Here is a 23496-nt window from a genome sequence, read left to right on the forward strand (position 1 = left end):
GGTTCTGGCGCTGGGCGCGGACTGGCGCAGACGGGCTTGCCTTAGGCGCACCTTCGGCGTGGCAGCGGCACACCCGCTGCGCGGGTCCGCTGCACACCCGCTGCGCAGGTCCGCTGCGTGGCTGTGCAGCGTCCGGCATATATGGGGAGGTGGGAGGGAGGAGCAGCTGGGAGGCGGGAGGGAGGAGCAGCTGGGAGGCGGGAGCAGTGAGTGGGCAGAGCCGTGTCTAAACTGGAGGACCAGATAGAGAGGTGGATGAAGTTACCGATTTTGTTAGCAGACAGAATAGCCATACAAAATATGATAGTACTACCTAGATTCCTAAACCCCTTTATGAATATACCAATATGGCTCACTCAATCACTATTCATTAGATTGCACGCTGCCATGTTAAGACTTATGTGGGCAGGTAAACAGTAGAGAGTGGGGTGAAGTGATCTGACTAAACCATACACTCAGGGCGGTTTTGGAACACCAGATTTGCAATTATGTTTTTTATTGTGTGTAGACGCAACATGGACATTATTGGTTACACCCACATGGCCACATACCACAAGTAGCGGTAGTACTGGACAGTGTGAAGCCTACTCCACTAATTGCATATATATCGAACCCGAAACGGATTATCCCGAGAACCGCACATCGATGGCTTGGCATATGCTAGCCAAACTTGCACATAAGCTTCCAGTATATGCACCAGCATTGCCAATTTCCCATCACTGGCACATAAAGTGCTTTACATAACCTAGAGCACGAAAAGAACATGATGTCCTTACTAGGGGAAATGAGTGATACATTCCCACATGGTCAGTTTATCGCAAACTGATATCTCCCTTAGCGAGCATTGCACACCTCTAAAGATGTTTGCGTACTTGCAACTGCGAATGGTAATCAGGAAATTATACTCTTCATTCCCAGATGAACCGCAGACACGCCATACACTGCAGATACTGTTGATGTTGCCCACACGCCGGTGCCTAGTAACATGTCTAAACACGTATATACACGTGTCTAGGCCTGCTCACAAAATAAACCACTGCGGAGATCGGAAGAGCCAACTGGTAACTATTACACAAGAGGACTGGGACTATAGTTGTGTGCAGATGCTAACATCAAACTGTAACTTACGTATAATACACTGTAAATTCATACATCAAGTATATTTTACACCGGCGAAACTGCACAAATATGGGTTATGGGCAGATGATAAATTCTGTAGATGCGGCGCCAATGGTACTGATTTCTTACGCAAGGCATGGGCATGCTCCCAGCTTCAAATGTACTGGACAGAAATCATGGATGCACTGGCCCTTATGCTATCTGAGCGAATACCTAATGAGCCACTGGCTTGCCTGTTGGGGATGTACAAGCTCCAGCTGGCCCGTACACGTAAGTTCCTAGCTGTTACACTGTTGCTAGCCAAGAGACGCATAGCCCTACGATGGGGAGCAAGCGCCCGCCGAAGTATCTAAATTGGGTCGCCGACATGACGTATTGCAAAGAGACGCTTGAGACATATGCCGAAGAATTGCCACAGGCCTCCAGACCTAAGGACTTTTGGGAACTGTTTGTGCAATATATTCGCACTACAAAAAATGATGTCTGACTGTATAATGCAGTAGGTTAGTAATATTCAAATGTGAGGTTTCTATGTACCAGGGAGGGTGGGAGGCCGTGTTAGGACCGGGGGTGGTGGAGTGTGACTCATGCTGGCCTGGGATTCCTGGGACTCGTTGGGTGTAGCCGCTAAGTTTCAGCTGTGTAATACATCTGGGAACAAGTTCACTGTGTAGATGTTTGTCAATCAGTGAAATGCCATTGCACGCTGTCAATTGTGGAATATTGGTATCTAAGTTGTGCATATTTGTGTTGTCACTCTTCTGCTGACCTGAATAAATACAATTAAAAAAAGTTATCAATCACTCTCCCAAGTAAGAAATGTCATATTTGGGTCCATCTACAGAGGGCGGACACGTTTTCAAAGCAGAAATGTGACATCTGCTTTTCAAACCCCATCACTGTGATGGTCTTGCTCAAGGATCAGCTGTGTTGCAGAAATTGATATATTTTAAAAGGATGTCAGGAGCTGCAATTCCCTCATTGTAATTGGAATCTCAAAGAGACTATTAGATATGGATTCTTTACCTTATAATTGCCCCGAGGCGTCAGACTGGATCTGGAGAATTTTTCTTCAGTAGTACCCCTGCGCATCGGTAGGTGGCGTCGGTCGACTCGGCGTTGGCGTTGTGATTGCCGAATGACGTTACGGTATCTACGTAGATGCCGACCCTGCGCAATATCGTCAGTTCTTACTTTTTCCGTGCCAGCCAGCGTAGGTCTGGAGAGAGCGATACCCTTGGTCTTTTTTGACTAGAGTTTTTTTTTTTTACTTCTTTTTTCTAGTCGTTTGACTCCTGGTGCAAGGGATGTCACATCGACGGACTGGCTTCAAACATTGTGACTCCTGTCACAATTTGATTTTGGTTACAGACCCACTTCTCGTGTGCCTCTGGTGTTTGGAGAGCGACCAAGACCCAAAGTCGTGCTCCGACTGCCGGGTCATGAACCCGAAGTCTTTGCGGGAGCGGTCCTGAAAGCTTCTCGAGGCCCAGCAGTCAGCTCCGCGCCACTCAAGGTCCCGGTCGAGAGGGAGGTCACGGAGTCACCATCATCACTCCTCTTCGAAGTCTTCGGGTACGTCGAAGAACAAGAAAAAGGCGAAAAAGCACCGTCGCTCTACGCCTTCTCCCTGTCTGTTGGCCGACGCGACGCAGGATGTGGAAGGTAGTCCTCCGGCTCTGCCCGCGGAGCCTCTTGGGTCGGCTCTGAGCTTCCCTCCCTTTCCTGGAGCCGGGGCAACTCCTGCTCAACTTCATAGCTTTTATGAAGCCCTCCACTCCATCTTTAGGCAGCCCGACTCTGCCGGCGCGCCTTCAGGCCCCGTGGACGTGGCTAAGGGTTCTAGGTCTTAGATGCCGGCGGCTTCAGCCCCGGCGCTGTAGGGCCCCCAGGGATCCAGGCCTGGATCTGGATCGGCGCCAGTCAACCTTACGACACCTCCTCCAGTGCCAAATCCATTGGCGACACCTCCGCCCCTTGCGACACCGGTTGTGTCCCAGCCGGTGTCGACCCCGGTCTCCCCCTCGACATGGACACGGAGCCTCACCGGCATCGACCGGTACTTTTGTACCTCTGTTCTATTCTGGCGTTCCTTATCGCCCTGAGTGGCGGTCTGAGGAGGACTGGGAGGGGTCTATTGACCCTCTAGCAGGCCTGTTGGAAGAGCCGGACTGGAGAGAGGAACTGGGTGAGGCCAGTGGTCTGAATACATCCCCAGACCTTGGTATGCTTTCTCCGCCCCCCTACCATGGCTACGGAGGAGGAAGCCTTCTACGCTGTGGTGTTGCGTAGGGCGGTTGAGTCCTTGTGACTTGAGCTACCTATGGTGGCAGTCAGGACTAACCTCCTGATTGAGGTGCTTCAACCACCAGCAGCCTCTTCGGAGTCCCTGCTGCCGTTCAGTGAGGCCCTCACAGACCTCCTTCTGGGCACCTGGTCCAAGCCCTGCACAGGGGCTCCTGTGGATAGGATGATTGCCTGACGCCACCGCCCAGCCCCAGCGACCACACTCCAAACACCCTGCCCCTGAGAGCTTGGACTCAACATCCAAAGGCGCGTTCTCTACTGCTTCCCCAGATAGGGAATCCAAGAAGCTGAATCATTTTTGGAAGATGTTTTTTCCGCCAGCTTAGGACTGCGGTCGGTGAACACTGTATGTCTCTTGAACCGTTACACCCACTTTGTGTGGGACACGGTCGCTCAGGTGCTGCCACATTGCCCGGAGGAGGCCAGGGCCTTTCTCTCCCATGCAGTTGCTGAGGGTAGAGATGCAGCGAAGTTCGCCATACGATGTGGGCTGGACACCACCGACTCGCTAGGCAGGCCGATTTCAATGTCAGTAGCCCTGAGACGCCATGCCTGGTTGAGGTCCACTGGCTTTTTGTGCAATCGACTGATTTGAACATACAGTTTGATGGCCATCGCTTGTTTGACAACAAAGCGGACAACGCTCTGGAGCGCTTTAAGGATTCTAGGGCTACGACCAGATCCATTGGGCCTCGCTACCACCTCTCGCCCCGTGCAGTCTGCTTTTTGCCCCTTTAGTGGCTATGGAAGGAGTGCCCCACCACGTTCCACTCCGAACCACAGGCCTGTGCAAGTTGCCCAGCCTCTGCGGAGCTGGGGACGTGAGACCTAGGGTTGTGGGTCTTTGGGCCAGCGGGTGGGCCAGTCCACCAGTGCCCCCTCTGCAGCAGCCTCCAAACACTCCTAGTCCAACCTTTCCGGGCCACCAGTTGCCAGTGGGCGGCAGGATCCGCCATCACCTCCTCCTCTGGCAAACTATCACGTCGGACAGGTGGGTTTTGGATATAGTCCGAAGGGACTACTCCCTCCCCTTCAAGACTACCCCTCCACCCATACCACCTAAGCTCCATCGCATGTCGGAGTATCACTTGGCCCTTCTGCGCCGGGAAGTTATGGCTCTCATGGCAAAGGAAGCTATCGAGCGAGTCCCTGCCCCAGAAGTAGGTCGTTGTTGATACTCCCACTGCTTTCTGGTCCACAAGAAGGACAAAGGACTGGGTCCTATCTTGGATCTCGGGGACGTCAACCGCTTTCTCCGGAAGGAGAAGTTCAAAATGTTGACTTTGGCTCAGGTCCTGTCTGCCCCCGACTCTGGAGACTGGATGGTAGTGTTGGACTTGCAGGACGCCTATTTTCACATCCCTGTCCTGCCCACCCACAGGCGTGGTCCCTAAAGTGATGGTGTTGGTCGCAGCTCATCTGCACAGATCAGTGTTTCCAGCCTTCCCCCTATCTCAACGATTGGCTGTTGAAGGCGGGCTCACCCCAGGCTGTTGTCTCCCACCTCCAGACTATGGCAGACCTCTTGCATTCGCTGGGTTTCACTATCAACGTGCCGAAGTCGCACCTGATTCCCTCTCAGAAGCTCCTTTTCATCGGAGCTGTTCTGGACATAGCGCAGTTTCGGGCTTATCCTCCCGAGCAGCGAGTCCGGGAAGTTTGGGCTATGATTCAGATGTTTCAGCCTCTATCCCGGGTTTCGGTGAGAATGACCCTGAGGCTCCTGAGGCTGCTGGGCCTCAAGACCTCCTGCATCCTGCTAGTTTATCATGCCCAGTGGCATATGCAGGCTCTGGAGCGGGAGCTGACGTTCCAGTGGGCACAGCATATAGGGAATCTTTCGGATTGCTTCGAGATCTCGGAGGGCACTGCACTCCAATTGCAGTGGTGGCTAATGAAACCAGGTTTGGGTCAATGGCAGATCCCTCTCCCTTCCACAGCCAGACTTCACGGTGGTGACAGATGCATCACTTCTCGAATGGGGTGGCCACATGGTAGAGGCGGAGTCCGGGCTCTACATCAACCTTCTGGAGCTCGGGCCATCCGTCTTGCACTAAAGGCATCCCACCCCTGGGTCAAGGGGAGAGTAGTGCAGGTGTTCACAGACAACACCACCCACTATGTGGTACTGAAACAAACCGGGCTGGGTGGGGTCGTGGACCCTATGTCAGGAGGTTCTTCGCCTTTGGACATGGCTGGAACATCAGGGCATATCCCTGGTGGTTCAGTACCTGGCAGGTTCCCTGAACGTCAGGTGCTGACGAACTCAACCTCCGGTGCTTGATGGATCATGAATGAGGTCTTCACGCCAAGCGTGGTGCAAGGTCTCTTTCAGCAGTGGGGCGAGCCTTGTTAGATCTATTCGCCACGAAGAGAACGCTCAATGTCAGCAGTTCTGCGCATTGGAATTTCCAAGGCGGCACTTGCTAGGCGACGCTTTTCGTCGCCAGTGGAGTTGCGGTCTTCTATACGCCTTTCCTCCTATACCACTACTGCCCATAGTGCTGAAGATCAAGCACGACCGGGCCCAAGTAATTTTTGTGGCTCCGTACTGGGCACGAAGAGTCTGGTATGCCGAGCTCTTGAACATGGCCATCGATCCTCCGCTCAAACTGCCCCCTTGGGATGATCTTCTGTCGCAGCAGCAGGGGACGGTCCTCTACCCAAACCTGTTCAGCCGCCACCTCCTTGCGTGGAGATTGAACGGTGACAGTTGACAGCCGTCAACCTTCTTCCTGAAGTCTGTAATGTTACCTTGGCAGCCAGGCGTCCCTCTACTAAAACAGTATACGCCTGTAGATGGAACAAATTTGTAGCATGTGCGCAGCAAAGGCTGTGGACCCCCTTTTTGCCCCCCTTTCAGAGGTTCTCCTCTTCCTACTTTCTTTTGCCCAGCAGGGCTCTGATCTGGGCACCCTCAAGGGCTATCTTTCGGCCTTTCTTCGTCTTCCAGATCAGCCTCCTCTTTTCAAGTCTACTATTGTAAATTGTTTCCTTAAGGGCATTACTCACCTGTTTCCTCCTATTCCTTTCGTATTGCCCGAGTGGGACTTGAACCGTGTTCTGACTTGACTTATGTGCCCTCCCTTCGAGTCCTCTCAGACTCTTGACCTTAAAGACGGCTTTTCTGGTTGCCATCACCTCTGCTTGCAGGGTGAGTGAGCTTCAGGCTCTTTCTTCTAAGCCGCCTTTTCCTTGCTGTTCATCCGGACAACTTTGTCCTTCGAACTCGATCTTTATTTCTTCCCAAAGTGGTTACCTCTTCCAACATAGGACAGACTATCACTTTGCCCACCTTCTTCCTGCCCCCGCATCCATCTAGAGAGGAGGAGAGGCTCCACAGTCTGGATCCAAAACATGCTCTCTCATTTTACCTGAATCGCTCAAACCAATTCTGGGTGGATGATCAGCTCTTGGTTGACTATGTGGGCGCCAAGAAAGGATCGGAGCGTGCAAAGACTAGCCATCTCGCAATGGGTCGTTCTTTGCATTAAAATTGGTTATTCCTTGGCGAAAAAGGAACCACCAGTAGTGTTGCGTGCCCATTCCACCAGGGCGATGGCAGCCACTACTGCTTTAGGACGTGGAGTCCCCCTTCATGACATCTGCCAGGCATCCACATGGGCTTCATTGCACACGTTCACTAAACATTACTGCCTGGACAGCCAAGTCCTTAGAGACTGCTTCTTTGGCCGCTCCGTTCTTCAGGACTTCCTGGTGTGAACTTGGTTCGCAGACCCACCTCCGGGGTTGTTAATGGTGGTGTTTCTATTATAAGGTAAGGAGTCGATAACGAATAGTCTCTTTCAGATGAACAAATTACTTACCTTCGGTAACCATATAGCTGTAAGAGACCTATATTACTTATGGATTCCTTACCGCCCCACCCATCCTCCCCGTTCCGCGAACTGACTAGAGTAAGGGAAACCCCCTCGGGGCCCTAGTTTTATGCACCAGTGGTCAGTGTCTTGCATGGCTCTGCCTTTCTGGTGTGGAATGTTGTGTAAAGATCCGCAGAGTCGACCGACGCCACCTACTGACGCACAGGAGTACTGCTGAAGAACATTTTTCTGGATCCAGGTAAGGAATCCATAGCTAATGTCTCTTACAGATCTATTGTTATCGAAGGTAAGTAACTTGTTCTTTAAAACATTTGAAAAGAACATTTATTCAGATCCTACCCCCACATAAAGCTCCTCTGCATTAAATTAATTAGTGTAAGAGACTGACAGATATGTTGAAATGGAAATTTTGCAGTTGCTAAAGAAGGCGTGGCAATGCTAGAATCTTAGAGATTGCGGCCCAGCCTCACACAGACATTCAGAAGTTTCAGCCAGAATTTAATGTTGCCCGCATCTAATTTGTCGAGTTTTGGCTGGATGTTATGGTTCCAAGCCAAGTGAGCTTCCTATATGACATAGACTCCCAAATATTTAAAACCTTCCTTTGAAATCTGCAGGACACTGGCCCACTCAAGGTTCTGAGAAGTAGCGTGTGGATGCTGGAGCTCAGAAAACATGATTTACTGTAATAAATGATTGTCCACATCAATGCCTTGCTTTCAAGAAGGTATGTACTTCAATGCAAACTAGAACTAAATACTACGCATTAGACTTGTACGAAAAGTCCTGGGCCGTTGAGGTCTCTGCCTTTTCCCGACTGGTGGCTTTGTCCCACCAAACGTTGCCCCTTATAGTCTAGGCTGTTCCCTACCAGGGACAATGTAAAGTGTGACTAGGCTCTCTCTCTCTCACATAGTAAACCTTATCTCACTATGCAAGCTTTCTTAGTGTGTGTTACTGTTGGCATACTGGAGCAGCTGACTGACTCTTCCTCTGCTCGCTTGCTGTCCCTCTTATGAACCTCTCTTGGTGGACTCATCTCTGGTAAGGCAGCTGCTTAGTGTCCTCCAATGACTGAACTACTCTTCGCAGGCAGGGCAGTTCTGGAGATGCTGGATTATACATGGGCTTGATAAGAATGTGTTCTCAGATTAAAGCAGCCCCACTTGGGTGTTAAGGTGCAGGTTAATGCAGCCATGCACATGCTGGTCTCTGGATGTTGCGGCTACGTACAGGCTGATCTAAGTCAGGTTACAAGGTCCAGCACAGGCCTCACTCTCTGGCAAGTGCCACTGCGGTCACGTCACAACTTTTCTTTTGGCATAGTGGCCCAGGTTGGGTAATAACCCTGATACAGTTCCTATGATCTTTGGTGGCACTCTGGGGTTCCCGTCAAACTGCAGGGTGGGAGGCTGCTGCCTATTAAGACTGGGGCACGCAGATCATTCTTAGCAGTGTTGCTCTTCTGGTAGACCACACCCTGTCGGAGTCACACTGCACCTCGCTCCTCCTGCATAGTTGCTCCTGCGGGGCTGGTAGGCTCCTTCTATCTCTCAAGATGCAGGATGGCTTCTAGGCACTTCAGGACAGACCCCCATCACTGAAAAACTGGCTGACAGACATACACTCATTTTAGTTACACAGCAATCTTTCGAGAACTCTCATGATCACTTCCTTCCTTGGTCATAAAGACCTTGTAATTAGAACAACACGTGGGTCCCACTTTTATTCAGTAAAAGCAGATGGGAGATGTGGTTCTGCTTTCTGTACTTTCAGAATTGGTTTGAGGTTGTTCTCTTTTCAAGTCTCCTTTCCATGCTGCCCTCTAAAAACTGTTTTAGTGTAGAGGGATGGTTTGCGCAGCAGTGTTTCTAGCCTTGCTTACTTACAACCGAAGCATAAAGAGGAGGCCCTGTGTTGCCGGCTGATGGCAGTTGGTTATGTAATTTTTGATGCCTGTTTGCCTTATTGAAAACAAATAAATGTCTTTAAAGAAAAAGAAAAAAAACAGAGGTGTCTTCAGCCAAAAAGAATAGTGTGAAGTGCGAAAGGCTATAGGCTGGACCTCACAAACGAGGTTCCATCAAGTTTGCGCTAAGAGTCTGCGGTTCCACCCTAGGCCCTCACTGTCTATCAAATTGGCCAATGGCATTGCTTTGGGAAGGCTAATCAGCTGCTCCTTGTTCAGCAAAAGTCTTAACTCAGTTTACAGTGGAGCCTTGTCTCCCCTCACTTCTGTGCTAGGTCTCCTCCCTCTAGCTTCAGTAATGTCAACAGTACTCTTCCACTGTCTGGGAGAAAAATCTCACCTTAATCTGGTTCAGCAAGTGAGCTTGGGCCATCCAAAAGGGACCCCGAAAGCCTCCATTAGCCTGGCTTTTTTTTTACACAAAATGCATCTACCTGGCAAGCTCCAATCATAAAACACTTGGGATGTTAACACTAGGATCTGGATAAGTGCATTGAAGTGGAACTAAACCTGAGTGGGCCAGTAGGCCTCCACTCCAGTAATGCTGATACAAATGTCTGGTCACAGTAATGAACTTGCAAAACATGGCATGCTACCACCACTGCTTTGTGCTAAACCCCATGACAGGAAGAGTAGTCCACTCTCTGTTCAAGGAATGCACTCTGGGTGCACCCCTGCGGTTGCAGTACCGGTCCAAGACCTTCAGTCATATCAGTGGACATACTTAGGACTACTGTGACACTAGAGCAAATTAAAAAAAACTGAAAAACATGTAGACACAATTGGGCAAGATAACGCGTCTGTATACCATGCATGGGTCATTCCTGTTCAAAGGAGTGTCTTTACTTGTTGTTGTTTTAAAAATACTTGTCATCCAGTTTTGATTTTTCTAGGCTATATCTATATCCAAAAAGTTTACTGTTTGTTTTTAAGTATTTTGGGTAAAAGATATTCTACATGGGGTTTTATTCAACTTTTGTATAGTTCATTCTATTAAAGCCTCAGTTTCAGACAATACCTGGGGGACACTGCCTGCATCTTCCATAGAAGATTAATCACTCCTTCCAATTTGTATCTTAAGGAATATTGATGATTTCATTGCACTACATATATATATTTGCACAAATGAAGCTATGTTAAATCCCCTAGATGAAAATATTGTATGTTAAGATAATTTCCAAAAGTTGCATCAGAAAACGTATTAAGTTTTTGACTATATTAAAGTCCTGGACTAGCTATCATTCTCCCACGTGGATTGTCCACACTAGTTTGTATAACAAATCTTATCCTTGGTTCCTTAACATTTTATGTATATTTTATATTACGCAATTACATCTTTGCGCTCTTTTCCCATTTAGCCTTGTGGGTAGTGTTTTTAGTGGTTGAATAGCCTGGTTTTAAGAGTTTTACTGAATTGTAGATGTTGGGGAATGGCACGATTTCCAAGTTGTATATAGTTTTGCAGTTTGGCTCCCTACACACTGACAGCTTGGCCACCCCAGCATGATAGGTTAAACAGTGGTTTAACTTGCATTGAGTTGCTAACAGGAGTTGAGTAACAGCTGGATAGTTCTTTTTTTAATTTCTGGCAAAGATGACCCTATCTGCAAAGATTTTGAACATGATGCAGGCATATCTTAAAAACATTCCTTTGTCCACTAGGAACCAATGGAGTAGCTGCAGATAACAACAAGTGGAATTAATTTAAGTGCATGGTGGTTCTGACCTTGGCACTGAATCTTTTGGAGTCGGGCAATGAAGGCTTTGGGAGTTCCCAAGACAGTGGCATTGGCTTAGCCTAATCTGGTATGGAAAAAAGCATTATCTGCCATGTGTTTGTATGGGAAGGGGCAAAAATGCCATGTTTCTCATTAGGAGCCTTATTTGGTAGGAGCAGGTTTTGGTGAAACGGTATATCTCAGTATTTAGATTGACTTTGGCCACTTTGAAAGAACAGTCACCTAGATTGCCTGGCCGTAGAGAATTAGCCCTTTTTTCCACTCACTTTTTCCATCACTCTAACCAAATCTTTAAAGGAGTCCTGGAGAACCAACATCTTCTTTTCTCCTAGCAAGATTTTTAGTGTTTACTTTGGGGGATAAATAGAGAGCTGCCTGACGTGCTTTCTGATAGCTGATAGTTCTCTTTGTTGAATTAAAAATATTCTCTCAGGTATTGGCAACCAATCTTAGAACAGGCCTGGCCGAGTGTAAAAAATTAGTGATTATTTTCTAATATTTACTTAATTTGAGATCTTGTAGAGCACATGGCTGCCCAACCATGGGCTTCCCAGCTCTAATAGAAGACATGAGGGATGACATACTGATTCAAGAAAGCAGGTATGTTTTTGATAACTTTGGTAGGAAGTTGTCCATCAAAACTTCACTAATACAGTCAGGATATCTCCAAAAATAGTAAGCTCTTCGTGTGGTTCAAGCATTCGGTGTGGCAAAAATATTCATCATGAACAAGCAGAGTTCTTTTGAGCTTTGATGCAAAAAAAAAACAACCTAATAATAGTGTTGAACCCATTGATGGTCTGGTCGCCTAGAGATTGAACATGTCTTTATTAAAGGGACTCCATTATGTAGAAGAATTTAAGGATACCATTCAAAACGTATCTAGTCAGTAATGATGATGGGAAGCAAGTAAGGACATGGTGTGCATCGCATTGAAGGCAGTAGTGAATGGACACTTTGTAGTGGAGGAAGCATAAATAAATAATATAAGCATGGAAGGCACTTGCAGAGTTCTTAAGAAGGGATGTACTGTAGAATGAAACTAAGCATAAGGTCACAGAGTCCCCAGTCCTTATGTTGTTAAGTAATTGTATTTTGAGGCAAAATAAATACATTTTGAGTCGGAGCCTATTTTCTTCCTCTTGCAACATTACATTTGAACTACTACAAAGTAGGAAATACGGCTTGAGTAATCCTAGTTAACAGAACGAGCTCACAGATTACTGGGATTGTGGCTAAACACAATGAAAACACCTGTAACAGTTGTGAGAGTGAGTAAGATGAAAGCTACGTTGCTTCAGGCAGTTTTATAGCCACTCTGTACTGCTGACCCGAGGCAAGCAAAAGAATGACCTTACTAACTATTGCTGGTCAGTTTCTAACACTTTTCATAGAAGAGGCTAGAGCACTTGAATTTCTGAACGGTAAGGAGGAAGAATTTCAGACATGCAGAGTTAACTAAGGGCCTAAGAGCTGATAGGTACCCACCTGGATGTTACAAAATCTTCAGCCCACTCTTGGTGAAAATCCTAATTGGATCTAATGAATGCTGTACCCCATACACTCATAATTTCTGCCTCCATGAAAGAAGCAACAATGGCCTCAATTCTTAAGCCTAATTACACTACGTCCACATTTTACAGGCCAGTCCTCTGCTTAGACCACTACTGAAGCTGATACACACAGGTCAGGCTGGACTTGTAAGGGACATAACGACAGGGAAAACACTAAGAAGATCCTGCATCTCATAGACATTGTAAAAAAGCAGAGAAAATGACGGTCATCCTTTCGTTATACACTGAAAATGTGCTTGACTAGATGGGCTAGTCATTTATTGCCACCATGTTGCGAAACATGGATACTGCTTTATGTAGTTGGTTATTGCCAACTTTTGACCAGTGGCGATGAAGGTCAGTAGGTTGACAAGCTGGAAATTAGATGACGAATACTAGTCCACTCTTCCCCCTTGCTATTTATTCTTCCTCCGGAAATCTTTGCTCGGAGAATTAAGGAGAACCCTCATACCTAGGGAGTTAAATTGGGGAGAGATGTATTTTTAACTAACAACCTTTGCTTACAACATCCTGGTGACTGACAAATCTGCTATCACTGATAGACGCAAACAGTGTATTTCAGTTTGTCTCCGGGTTCAGTGTCAATATAACAAAATCAGAGGGACTCCATATTACCATTAGGCATGGAATTTTGGAGATCGAAAATGCAACTCCTTTCAGGTGGTTTATTAATTCCATTAAGAATTTGGTCATTCATATACCTCCGAATCTCCAAATGCTCTCACAAAAATTTTTAATGCACTTTTGCGTGCAGTAAAGGGAGACTTGCTGAGCTGGCATAACCACAGGGCACCGGAAAGACCTTCCCTGCACCAAACCACTGAGACGTCCTGACCGCCATACCGAGGGCGACTAAAGATAGAACTACCAAAAATCAGATACCTTTCACTAACTGCCTACTAATCAACTGCAGATCGTCCTCATTACATGCAACGGAACTAGCCGAGGCTATCCTCACTCATGATATTGACATTGCGTTCCTCACGGAGACCTGGTTGAATAAGTTATCTCCTCCCTGTCTAGACATGCTCGTACCACCTGGCTTCTCCCTCATCATCAAAGACAGGATAGAGCAGCGAGGAGGAGGGGTAGCTATCATCCACAAGGATAGTTTGCCCATCTCAGAAACCACCTCTTTCGACTACGATTCCTTTGAATGTCTATCCGCCATCTTCAAGACCAAAGACAATGATTCTTACTATGTCACCTGCTCTACCACCCCCCAGGCAGAAACAACGCTTTTGGAGAACAACTATCCTACCTGATAGCACAAGGTGCACTTGGCGACTCCAATAACCTAATTGTTGGGGACCTGAATCTACGAAGGAACGAGACACACAATCCTCTAATCCAATCACTATCTAGCCTCCTCGAGTATAACAACCGTAAACAACACTGCACTGAGGAAACTCTTTACAAAGGAGCCACATTGGATGCCATAATTTCGCAAAAGAACTCTATCACGATCAACCACATACTTCCCGTCGACTGGTCAGACCACCACATGATCCTATTTCATATCAACCACCCCACTATCTCCTACCAACCTCCAAACATCTCCCAAGTACCCCTGGATACCCTGGAAGCGCAGTTAAGCTCACTTCTCCTAGACAACAAAGCCCACCTCTCCACCAAAGATCTCACTGATCGGTACAATTCCGAGCTAGTGGCCATTCTCGACAAGCTAGCTCCACTAAAGCTCAAAAGAAGCAGAACCACTCTATCTAGAACTTGGTTCAACGATGACCTCAACACAGAAAGGAGAATCCTAAGAGCCAAAGAAAGAAAATGGAGAAATAACCCGACTGCCATCCTTCGTGACCAACTGAAATCAGCCCGTAGGAAGTACAACAACCACATCAAAAATAAGAAATCCAACTTCTTCCGCGAGGCACTGGACAAGGCCAAAAACAGACCGAAGGAACTCTACAGCATCATCAGACAACAAACCTCCAAGCCAGTGTCCTCATCTGTACAGGCGTCCAAAGAACTCTGTGATAACTTTGCTCACTTCTTCAACGATAAGATAGCAAGAATCGAACTATCACTAGACATCAATGAGTCACACCCTAAGAAAAGCAGCTCGGGTGTACCCCTTGCCCACTCTCCGGGCTCTTCTCTCACCCCCTGGCTTAGCTTTCGTCCCGTTCTAGAAACGGAGATAATCTCGCTGATCTCGTCCTCCAAACCATCAGCTCACATCTCTGATCCCATTCCTCCCCTACTAATCAAGAAACTGAAGCACGCTTTTGCACCTATATGGGGCATAATCATAAACCGCTCCTTGGAAAAATGGAGTTGTCCCTGATTGCTTAAAAATGGGACAAGTCACCCCCCTGCTGAAAAAACCCGGTCTAGACTCGACAGACCTGAACAATTTCAGACCTATATCTAACCTCCCCTTGCTCTCAAAAACACTTGAACGCTGCGTTCTTCATCAACTGACACAACACCTGGACATTATCAACCTTCTAGACCCCCTCCAGTCTGGCTTTAGAAAAGGCTGCAGCACAGAAACCGCGATGCTGAACATCATAGATGACATCCATGGTTCTCTAGACTCAGACAAATGCTGCCTCCTCATTCTCCTTGACCTCTCGGCAACATTTGACACAGTGGACCACAAACTCCTCATCAAGGCTCTCCAAGAAAGAGCTGGCCTCCGCGAGGTAGTTCTCAAGTGGTTCTCCTCCTTTATACACAACCGCACCCAATTAATAAAAATCAAGAACTTCACCTCCGAAACCCAGCAAGTTGACAAGGGCGCCCCCCAAGGATCGGTGCTCTCTCCACAGCTTTTTAACATCTATATGGAACCGCTCGCCAAACTACTCAATAAAGCCAACATCTGCTTCCACCTCTACGCGGATGATACGCAGATCTATCTGGAAACCTCCTCTCTCACGGACATCCAAAGACTAAATGATGTCCTGAAAGATGTTCAAAAATGGCTAACAAACAACCATCTGAAACTAAATCCAGACAAGACCGAGATACTCCTCATCTCGAACAAGGATGACAGCCCTCAAATCACTGAATGGCTAAAGGCAATCGATGTGCTCAAAGGGAATCTTACTCTAGCAGACTCTGTTAAATCTCTTGGCGTCACCCTGGACCCAAAACCAAACATGATGAAACACATTAAGAGCTCTGCCAAAAGTGCATTCTTTAACCTCAAACTTCTGAACAAAATCAAACCCTACATTCTTAACAAGGATCTCAAACTGACCACTCAATCCCTGGTAATGTCAAGACTGGACTATGGGAACGCAATCCTAACAGGTATTCCTAAATCGCACCTGGCACCGATCAAAAGAACATTACATGCGACAGCCAGAATGATCACCGGCATCAAAAAATCTGATCACATTTCCCCGGCACTCAAAGAACTCAAATGGCTACCAGTAGAAATGTGAAGTAACTTCAGGACGGCCTGCCTAACCCACAAAGCCCTCCATACCGGCAAACCCGAATACCTGGCAAAAAAACTCAAAAAAGCTGGTCAAGCCAGAAATCTGAGAAGCTCTAACTCCCTCCTGCTCATCCTACCTAAAACCAGAAAGAAAAGAACAGCGGACTGCTCTTTCACGGGAAACGCCCCTAAAATGTGGAACTCCATCCCCACGCACATCAGAACCATACCGTCCTTTGTGGAATTCAAAAGCCAACTCAAATCCTTGTTCCTCATCCGTTCCCTTGGCTGTGGATAACATGTAACAGACTGCAACACCAGATCTTTGTGCCCGCATTGAATTTTGATACCAAAGAAGCTCTGCAGTACATTTATGCAGCTCCTACTCTTACTCGTGGATTGTCAATACCTTTCATATGTTATGCCTTTGTTGATTATATGCTATTCTATTACTGTAAAGTGCATTGAACCCTTGAAACCAAAGAAGCTCTGCAGTACACATATGCAGCTCTCATTGTGACACTCGTTGATTGTCAAAACCCATATAATGTCATGCTTTTGTTGATTATTTGCTATTCTCTACTGTAACGATTTAAAAAGGGGGGTGGTGATGGACAGAGTATCTGAATTAAGCAGAACACTCCTACCCAGTCAAAAGATCAGGGCTTGATCCATCACCGTTTTTTAGCTCACTGCACCATCCCAGTTCAGAACCTGGCTACATGCAAATTAGTCTGTCCCTGGCCCAGTGCATCATGGGAACAGGGCAGACCAAACTACCAAGCCAATTCTTTACTGGAAAGGAAACAAGCTTCCGGGGACCGGTTTCTGGCATTACAGCCGTCTTCGGCCCGGCTTGCTTGAATCCTGATGGTGCAGTGAGCAAGGGACTCACATCTGAGCATACCCTTCCACACTTGTTGTGGCCAAAACGATTCAAAAAGGGGGGTGGTGATGGACAGAGTATCTGAATTAAGCAGAACACTCTTACCCAGTCAAAAGATCAGGGCTTGATCCATCACCGTTTTTTAGCTCACTGCACCATCCCAGTTCAGAACCTGGCTACATGCAAATTAGTCTGTCCGTGGCCCAGTGCATCATGGGAACAGGGCAGACCAAACTACCAAGCCAATTCTTTACTGGAAAGGAAACAAGCTTCCGGGGACCGGTTTCTGGCATTACAGCCGTCTTCGGCCCGGCTTGCTTGAGTCCTGATGGTGCAGTGAGCAAGGGACTCACATCTGAGCATACCCTTCCACACTTGTGGTGGCCAAAACGATTCAAAAAGGGGGGGGGTGATGGACAGAGTATCTGAATTAAGCAGAACACTCCTACCCAGTCAAAAGATCAGGGCTTGATCCATCACCGTTTTTTAGCTCACTGCACCATCCCAGTTCAGAACCTGGCTACTGTAAAGTGCTCTGTTACCTCTGGGTCTTGACAGCGCTATAGAAAACTTCAAAAATAAATAAACATGATCTTGTGTATTGGTAGAATTGTGGCCATAAAAATGACTCTGCTTTTCCAGGGAAAATATTGGCAACTCTTTACAGTATACAAATGTGGGATAAGACTGCTACAGGAGGCTGTTGAGTGCCAAACTTTTACTACCAAGCCTCATGCCTTTCTTTCTCTTTAAAGTGGTCACAGACTGACAAGAAGTTATGTTTTATTGACACCACTCTCTTGAGTCCCCCGTTTGGAAATCTCTTTGATTTCTAAGAGCCAGAATGGCGATTCAATGTATGTATCACTAGTCACATAGGCAACCTTTCAAGTTTGGGATGAATGGAGAATAAAGAGAAAATTGACTAGTTACATATCACCATTTACTTTATTGTTTGGCAATAGAGACTTTGTTCCGGGTATGAGCAGAGGGGTGACTGTGGCTTGGAAGTCGCAGCAATACGGAAGGGTTATGGGACTGATCTCATTAAGGCTCCTTATCCTTGATCACACAACTGTGGGAGGAATTTCAGCTAACTAAAAAAAGAATTCTGAAATCATCAGATATGACGTTGGGTGTCCTATCCCCAGGTGAAAATGTGTGGGTTGGGGGCAAATGGCCTTCCATTAATTGATTCAGACCCACATGTCATTCACATATGCAGTTTCACAGATATGTAAAATACTTAATCTTTTCAAGGCAAGCAATAGTCTTTCTTTTAGATTCAGTTGGAGGAAAAAAATCAGCATATAGTTAGAGGAGACATTGTGGAAGGATTTACCGTCCAGATAAAATAACTTTTTTAAACCTTTACGGTAGAGAATTTTTTTTTTTATCATGTATAAATGACACTATACACTGACACATGTTCATGCATTTGACTAGGCCCGTTAAGATTCCTGCTAGAGAGGATTCAGGTAGAGAGCAAAAATATTGATATTCTCTGGGCTTCTCTGTTGGTAATTGGGTTCTGGAGTGTATTTTTTTTTTATAGATAAAACACATAAGGAACAGTGGTCAAAACCTCAAAAAATGGCAACAAATACGTACTTCTGGCATCGTTCAATGTCAAGAGCAAAGATGAATTGCAGAGTAAGAGAACACACTTTTTTGCAGTTATGTAATTTAATTTACTGCAGAAAGTGTTTGGTGCTCAAAAACTGCTCGTAAGATAAAAGATAAAGTGAACTTTACAGAGAATATAAAAACATAACAATAGAGCCACATACGTTGTTGATTCAAAATAACCAATTCAATAGAGAGTATAATGCATTACTGGGAAATTAGATCTCCAAATTGTGCCCCAATTTATTAGATGGGACCTTTTTCCTACTTTAATTTGATTTTTCTCGTGTCCTTTATGTCACAAGATTCCAAAGAATTTGTGTGTCCGAAAAGGCGCAGTAGTCTTAACATTCTGAGTCAAGAATGAGTCTAAAGTACAGGGACTACGATGGAGTTGCGCTAAGTGCCATCTTCTTATAGGTAAGTTAGCATAAAACGTTAACTTATTAACATTTATGACCATGGGGCCTCCGGTGGAGAGGTGAACCTGCAATGAAAAGGAGCATTGGGACAGTTTGGGATGTGGGGGACATTGGAAGTGAGAGGGTACAGCGGTGAAGGAGTTTGAAAGAACAAGCGGAAGATGTTTTTTTAATTTTTCAATGTGGTAATTTGTCATCAGTAGTGTATTGTTTACTCTAAAACAAATTCTAATATACAGACACTATTCCAATAATCAAGCAGGTCCTGAGAGGTCAGTAAGTGTAATGCATTTTTGTTCTTTCTCATGGACATTTGTCTAGAATTTGGGAATAATGCAAAAGCAAAGAAGCATGGAAAATTGTTTTCTTATTTTCCATTTCATGTTGAAAAAGGAAGCATGATATTATTGCAAGAAGGATTACTGAAAACCACATTAATTTGGAGGATCCCAAAGACTGTGCTAAATCTATAGATTCTGAAGTTGCTTAGCTGATTATTTGCTGAACTATGAGGCTTAATGGATTGATGCATCTATTTTCATTTTCCCCAGAATGAAGTGAATAGTAGTTGGCTTCTGTTTTGCCTGAAGACCATGTCTGATTATCCCAAGAGGAGTGCAGTATCTGCTTGCATCTGGTCATTAACCACGGTCATTAAAGACCTTTTGGATGATCCATGTCTTCACAGTTCAGGTAAAATGTATATTTATTACTTTTCTCCTAAAAAAGCATTTCCAATGCACTACCCTATTTCTCAGCCTATACCTCTATCAATATCATTAATACCTACCTCCTGCATTTATATACTTTCCATATACTTTCTGAATCTATATATTTATCACTTTCTTCCAATTCAGCATATCCAATGCACTATCCTATTTCCCACCCTATTCTTCTCTCAATAAATCTTCTATCCCAGCTTTCTGCCTCAACTCAAACTTCTTTCTACTACTCTTTCTAATGCACTACCCTATTTCTCACCCTATACCTCTATCAATATATCCTCTACATCCACCCTTTCTAGACTCTCCCATACTCTACCCCTCCTTGCATCATCTGACACCTCTTTTACTATACCGATCCACCAAAACAAGCCTTTCTAAAGTCTTCCCTCTGATTCATCCCTTTTTACTCATCCGAAAGCCTCTTCCTACTGCTATGACCTCCTAAAAAAATCGAAATCCTTCACTCTTCTACCCTTCCACTATCCTTTTCAATCAAAATAACCCACTAACTTGTTCACTTCTCAAATTTCATATTTCTCTATACTAATTCACCACTAATCCTTAATTTGTTCCCGAGTAGCATGCTACTCGCCGAAAAAGTGCTTCCTTCAAAACCTTATCAGAGGTAGCAAGCACTATATAAATGCAAACCTTTTTCCCTCTTCTATACCTCCACTACCCTTCTCTATCCAAATAACTAAAAGACATATCCACCACTCAAATTACTTTCATATTTCACTATACTAATTTTCAACACTAATCCTTTATGGGTTCCAGAGTAGCGTGCTACTCACCAATAAAGCGCTTCAACACCCCATCATAACTGACGAACATATCCACCATTCAAATTACTTTCATATTTCACTATACTAATCCTTTATAGATTCCGGAGTAGCGTGCTACTTGCCGAAAAAGCGCTTCAACACGTTATCCGGGGTAGTAAGTGCTATGTTAATGCAATTTCAATACAATACAATAGCAGACTGGGACATTTCCTAGAGAAAAGGTTAGTAAAGTAAGTGGAACCCAATCTTAACTTACTGGTTGCTGTTGTTGGGGCCTTTTTTCTTCGCCGGTGGACTGTCTGGAATGCTTTCCCTGTCATTGTCGCTGAGCTGCTCTGTCCTTGCAGAGGAGCTGTGGAGCTGCTGACGAACGCGAGGCGCACGAGAACCGCCATTGCTGCCCGCCACCCAGAAATCACAACTCCCAGCATTTCGTGCGGTGCGCACGCCGCGCACCTCACCGTGAGCGTCAGGAGGCGCTCGAAAGGGGGCTAGGGCTCCCACGGGGTGGGAGCCCAATCTTAACTTACTGGTTGCTGCTGTTGGTGCCATTTTTCTTCGCCGGTGGACTGTCTGGAATGCTTGCCCTGTCCTTGCCGCGGAGCTGCTCTATCCTTGCAGCGGAGCTGTGGAGCTGCTGACGAACGTGAGGCGCACGAGAACCGCCATTGCTGCCCGCCACCCAGAAACCACAACTCCCAGCATTCCTTGCGGCGCTCACGCCGCGCACCGCACCGTGAGTGTCAGGAGGCGCTCGAAAGGGGGCTAGGGCTCCCACAGCACGGGCGTGCCCGGGCAGGCCCATCCGAGACAGAAGGAGACCGGGATGGGCCACCCCATTGACAACCCACACTGTGCAGGCGGTTCTCCTGATTTCTGGTATTATTACTGAATTTGTTATATATTACTGTATAAATTAGGGCTATGACTTAAAATAACGGAAGGGGTGAAGGGAGGCCTGGTGTAGTGGGCACCTTGGACGCGTTCTTATCACGGGCTGCATCCGTATTGATGCACGAGATCCAGATAATGGAAGGAAGACTCTCTTTAGAGCCTCAGAGTCTCCCTAGTGGGACTTTAACAACTGTACTGTCACCGCCTCAATTCAGCCCAAAACCCACGAAGTGCCCACTTAACGAACCCCCCGTGCCCGAATGCTTAGCTAGCATTCCATCTATTAGCATAATATCTACTAACTCTAACATCGTTGTCAACAAAACAACTCGCCAGTTAAGGAGCTCAGTAGCGGCCGGAGGGGAATGTGAAAAGGAAAGCACATACCCTCCCTAAAACAACCCAACAAGCCTCAAAAATAGTGAAAAAGAAGCCTGTGTCTTACGGACATGAGGGAGGGGGGGGTCACAAGAACAGACAAACCTAGGGGTCCAGGGAATAAGTAGACCTACTTATGAAAGTAGTGTGAACAAAACCGAGTTTATGAATAGGGTTGAGGCAAAACTAACGGCTCTGATAGATCCTTTAATGGTAAAACTGTCCAACATAGATTGTAGACTGGCAAAAATGGAGCAGCAATTAATTAGCTCCCTCGGTCAGTCAGGCAAGCAAGGACAAGAACGAGTGAGCATGGTTGAACTGAGACGAGATAGGCCCTATGACCCCAGACCATCCACTAGCGATGTCATACTAGCTCCTCGCGTTGAGGAAAGGGAGCCCGCACCCAGTCGTTTAGAAAATTCCCCGTCAAATATAAATATAATCAGCAGGGTGGACTTAGCTGGTTCTCGGACTCCGGCACACTCGTGGGGAGGGGCTGTGAAAGCATGTACGTTCCTGCACCTCCCACCTGAAGCTACCCCCTACACAGTGGTACTAGCTAATGTCCCCCAGTTCCCTCCAAACACACACGAGCACTGGTCATCGCTCAAGAATAAAGCTTTACATCTGTTAAATGTTAGGTCGGGGTAGGGAACTCACGTTTTAGTGAATTTAAAATGGTGCAAAGAATTCCACGGGTTGGTCATTCTCCTAAGACCTTCCAAGGAGACTGTGTGGTCTTGAGTTTTAGGTCCCCACGTCTAGTTGAGGCAATCCTGGATAGGCTTGGAACTGGCCACTTAGCTAAAGATGATATTAGCGTATTCCCCCTGGGTTTTTTCTACCAACCACGTGGTATTCATACTAGAGACAGGGAAGTTTTGAGGGATGCCTCCTGCAACCAAGGCCCCTATAACTACTTGGTTCCAACATTTAACAGGTTTGAAGCATTTTCCAGGCTAGAGGAAATTGATTGACTTAGAGGCAAAGTACATGCCCATGGTCATCAAGCGTCTAAAGAAACTCATATATTAGTTATTCATAACCATGCACCCTCAACAAATTTACCAAATGAGAAAAAGTCCAATAGCTTATCGGGTAACAAACCTAACGCGTGTAAAGAAGGGGATCTTGGCTCTCTACAACGGAGCAAAATAACAGGTGAGGGAGTCCCAGGGTCTGTTCATGTAGACCACCCAGGGCCCGAGCTGTGTAATATTAACAAGTCTCACGCGGGCCCTGAATTGAAACCAGTCTCCTGGAATGTAGATGGGCTATGTTCCAAAATAACATCAGAGGACTGGGCTACTTTCGTTGAAAGCCATGATATAATGACCTTCCAGGAAACCTGGGCCCTGGACAATGTTTATTGCCAGGGTTTTATAAATTTTTCGAAATTGGCCCATGGAGGAACAAGGGGGAGACCTGTGGGGGGCCTGACAACTTGGGTAAGACAGTCTGACTGTTATAGGGTGGACGAACTGTTTATTTATTGCAGGGACATACTAGTTATCAGATTAAAGATCCCAGAAGCTCCAGATCTGTTACCTATTAATGTTTATGCTAGGGGTATGCAAGGTGGGAAGGTCTCCCCCACTGTAGCTCTCCTAGATAATTTTTTTAACGATTATGAAGGTGTTAGCAAGCTGATAAAAGCCAGAGATTTTAATTGCTCCTTCGAGCCCCTCTATGATAATGACGTTAATCTCTGTCATGAGGAGGATGCCCAGTGGAGTATACCACATCTGGATATCCCGCCTATTAAAAAATGGACCGGGGCAGCCCTCCAGTTTAAGGTGTTTGGCTTGCAACAAT

General features: G+C 46.3%; 1 protein-coding gene across 3 annotated transcripts in view; it reads left to right on the forward strand.

Moving 5' to 3' along the window:
• Positions 1–23496, forward strand: part of LINS1 (lines homolog 1) — a 216291-nt gene that overhangs the window by 95094 nt on the left and 97701 nt on the right. For all 3 annotated transcript variants that reach the window (XM_078683108.1, XM_078683110.1, XM_078683109.1), the window contains exon 4: positions 19448–19589. In XM_078683108.1, the coding sequence (XP_078539234.1) occupies positions 19448–19589 (142 nt within the window). The remainder of the gene's footprint in view (positions 1–19447; positions 19590–23496) is intronic.

This window comes from Lissotriton helveticus, chromosome 3_1 (assembly GCF_964261635.1).
Source record: "Lissotriton helveticus chromosome 3_1, aLisHel1.1, whole genome shotgun sequence".
Classification (NCBI taxonomy): Eukaryota; Metazoa; Chordata; class Amphibia; order Caudata; family Salamandridae; genus Lissotriton; species Lissotriton helveticus.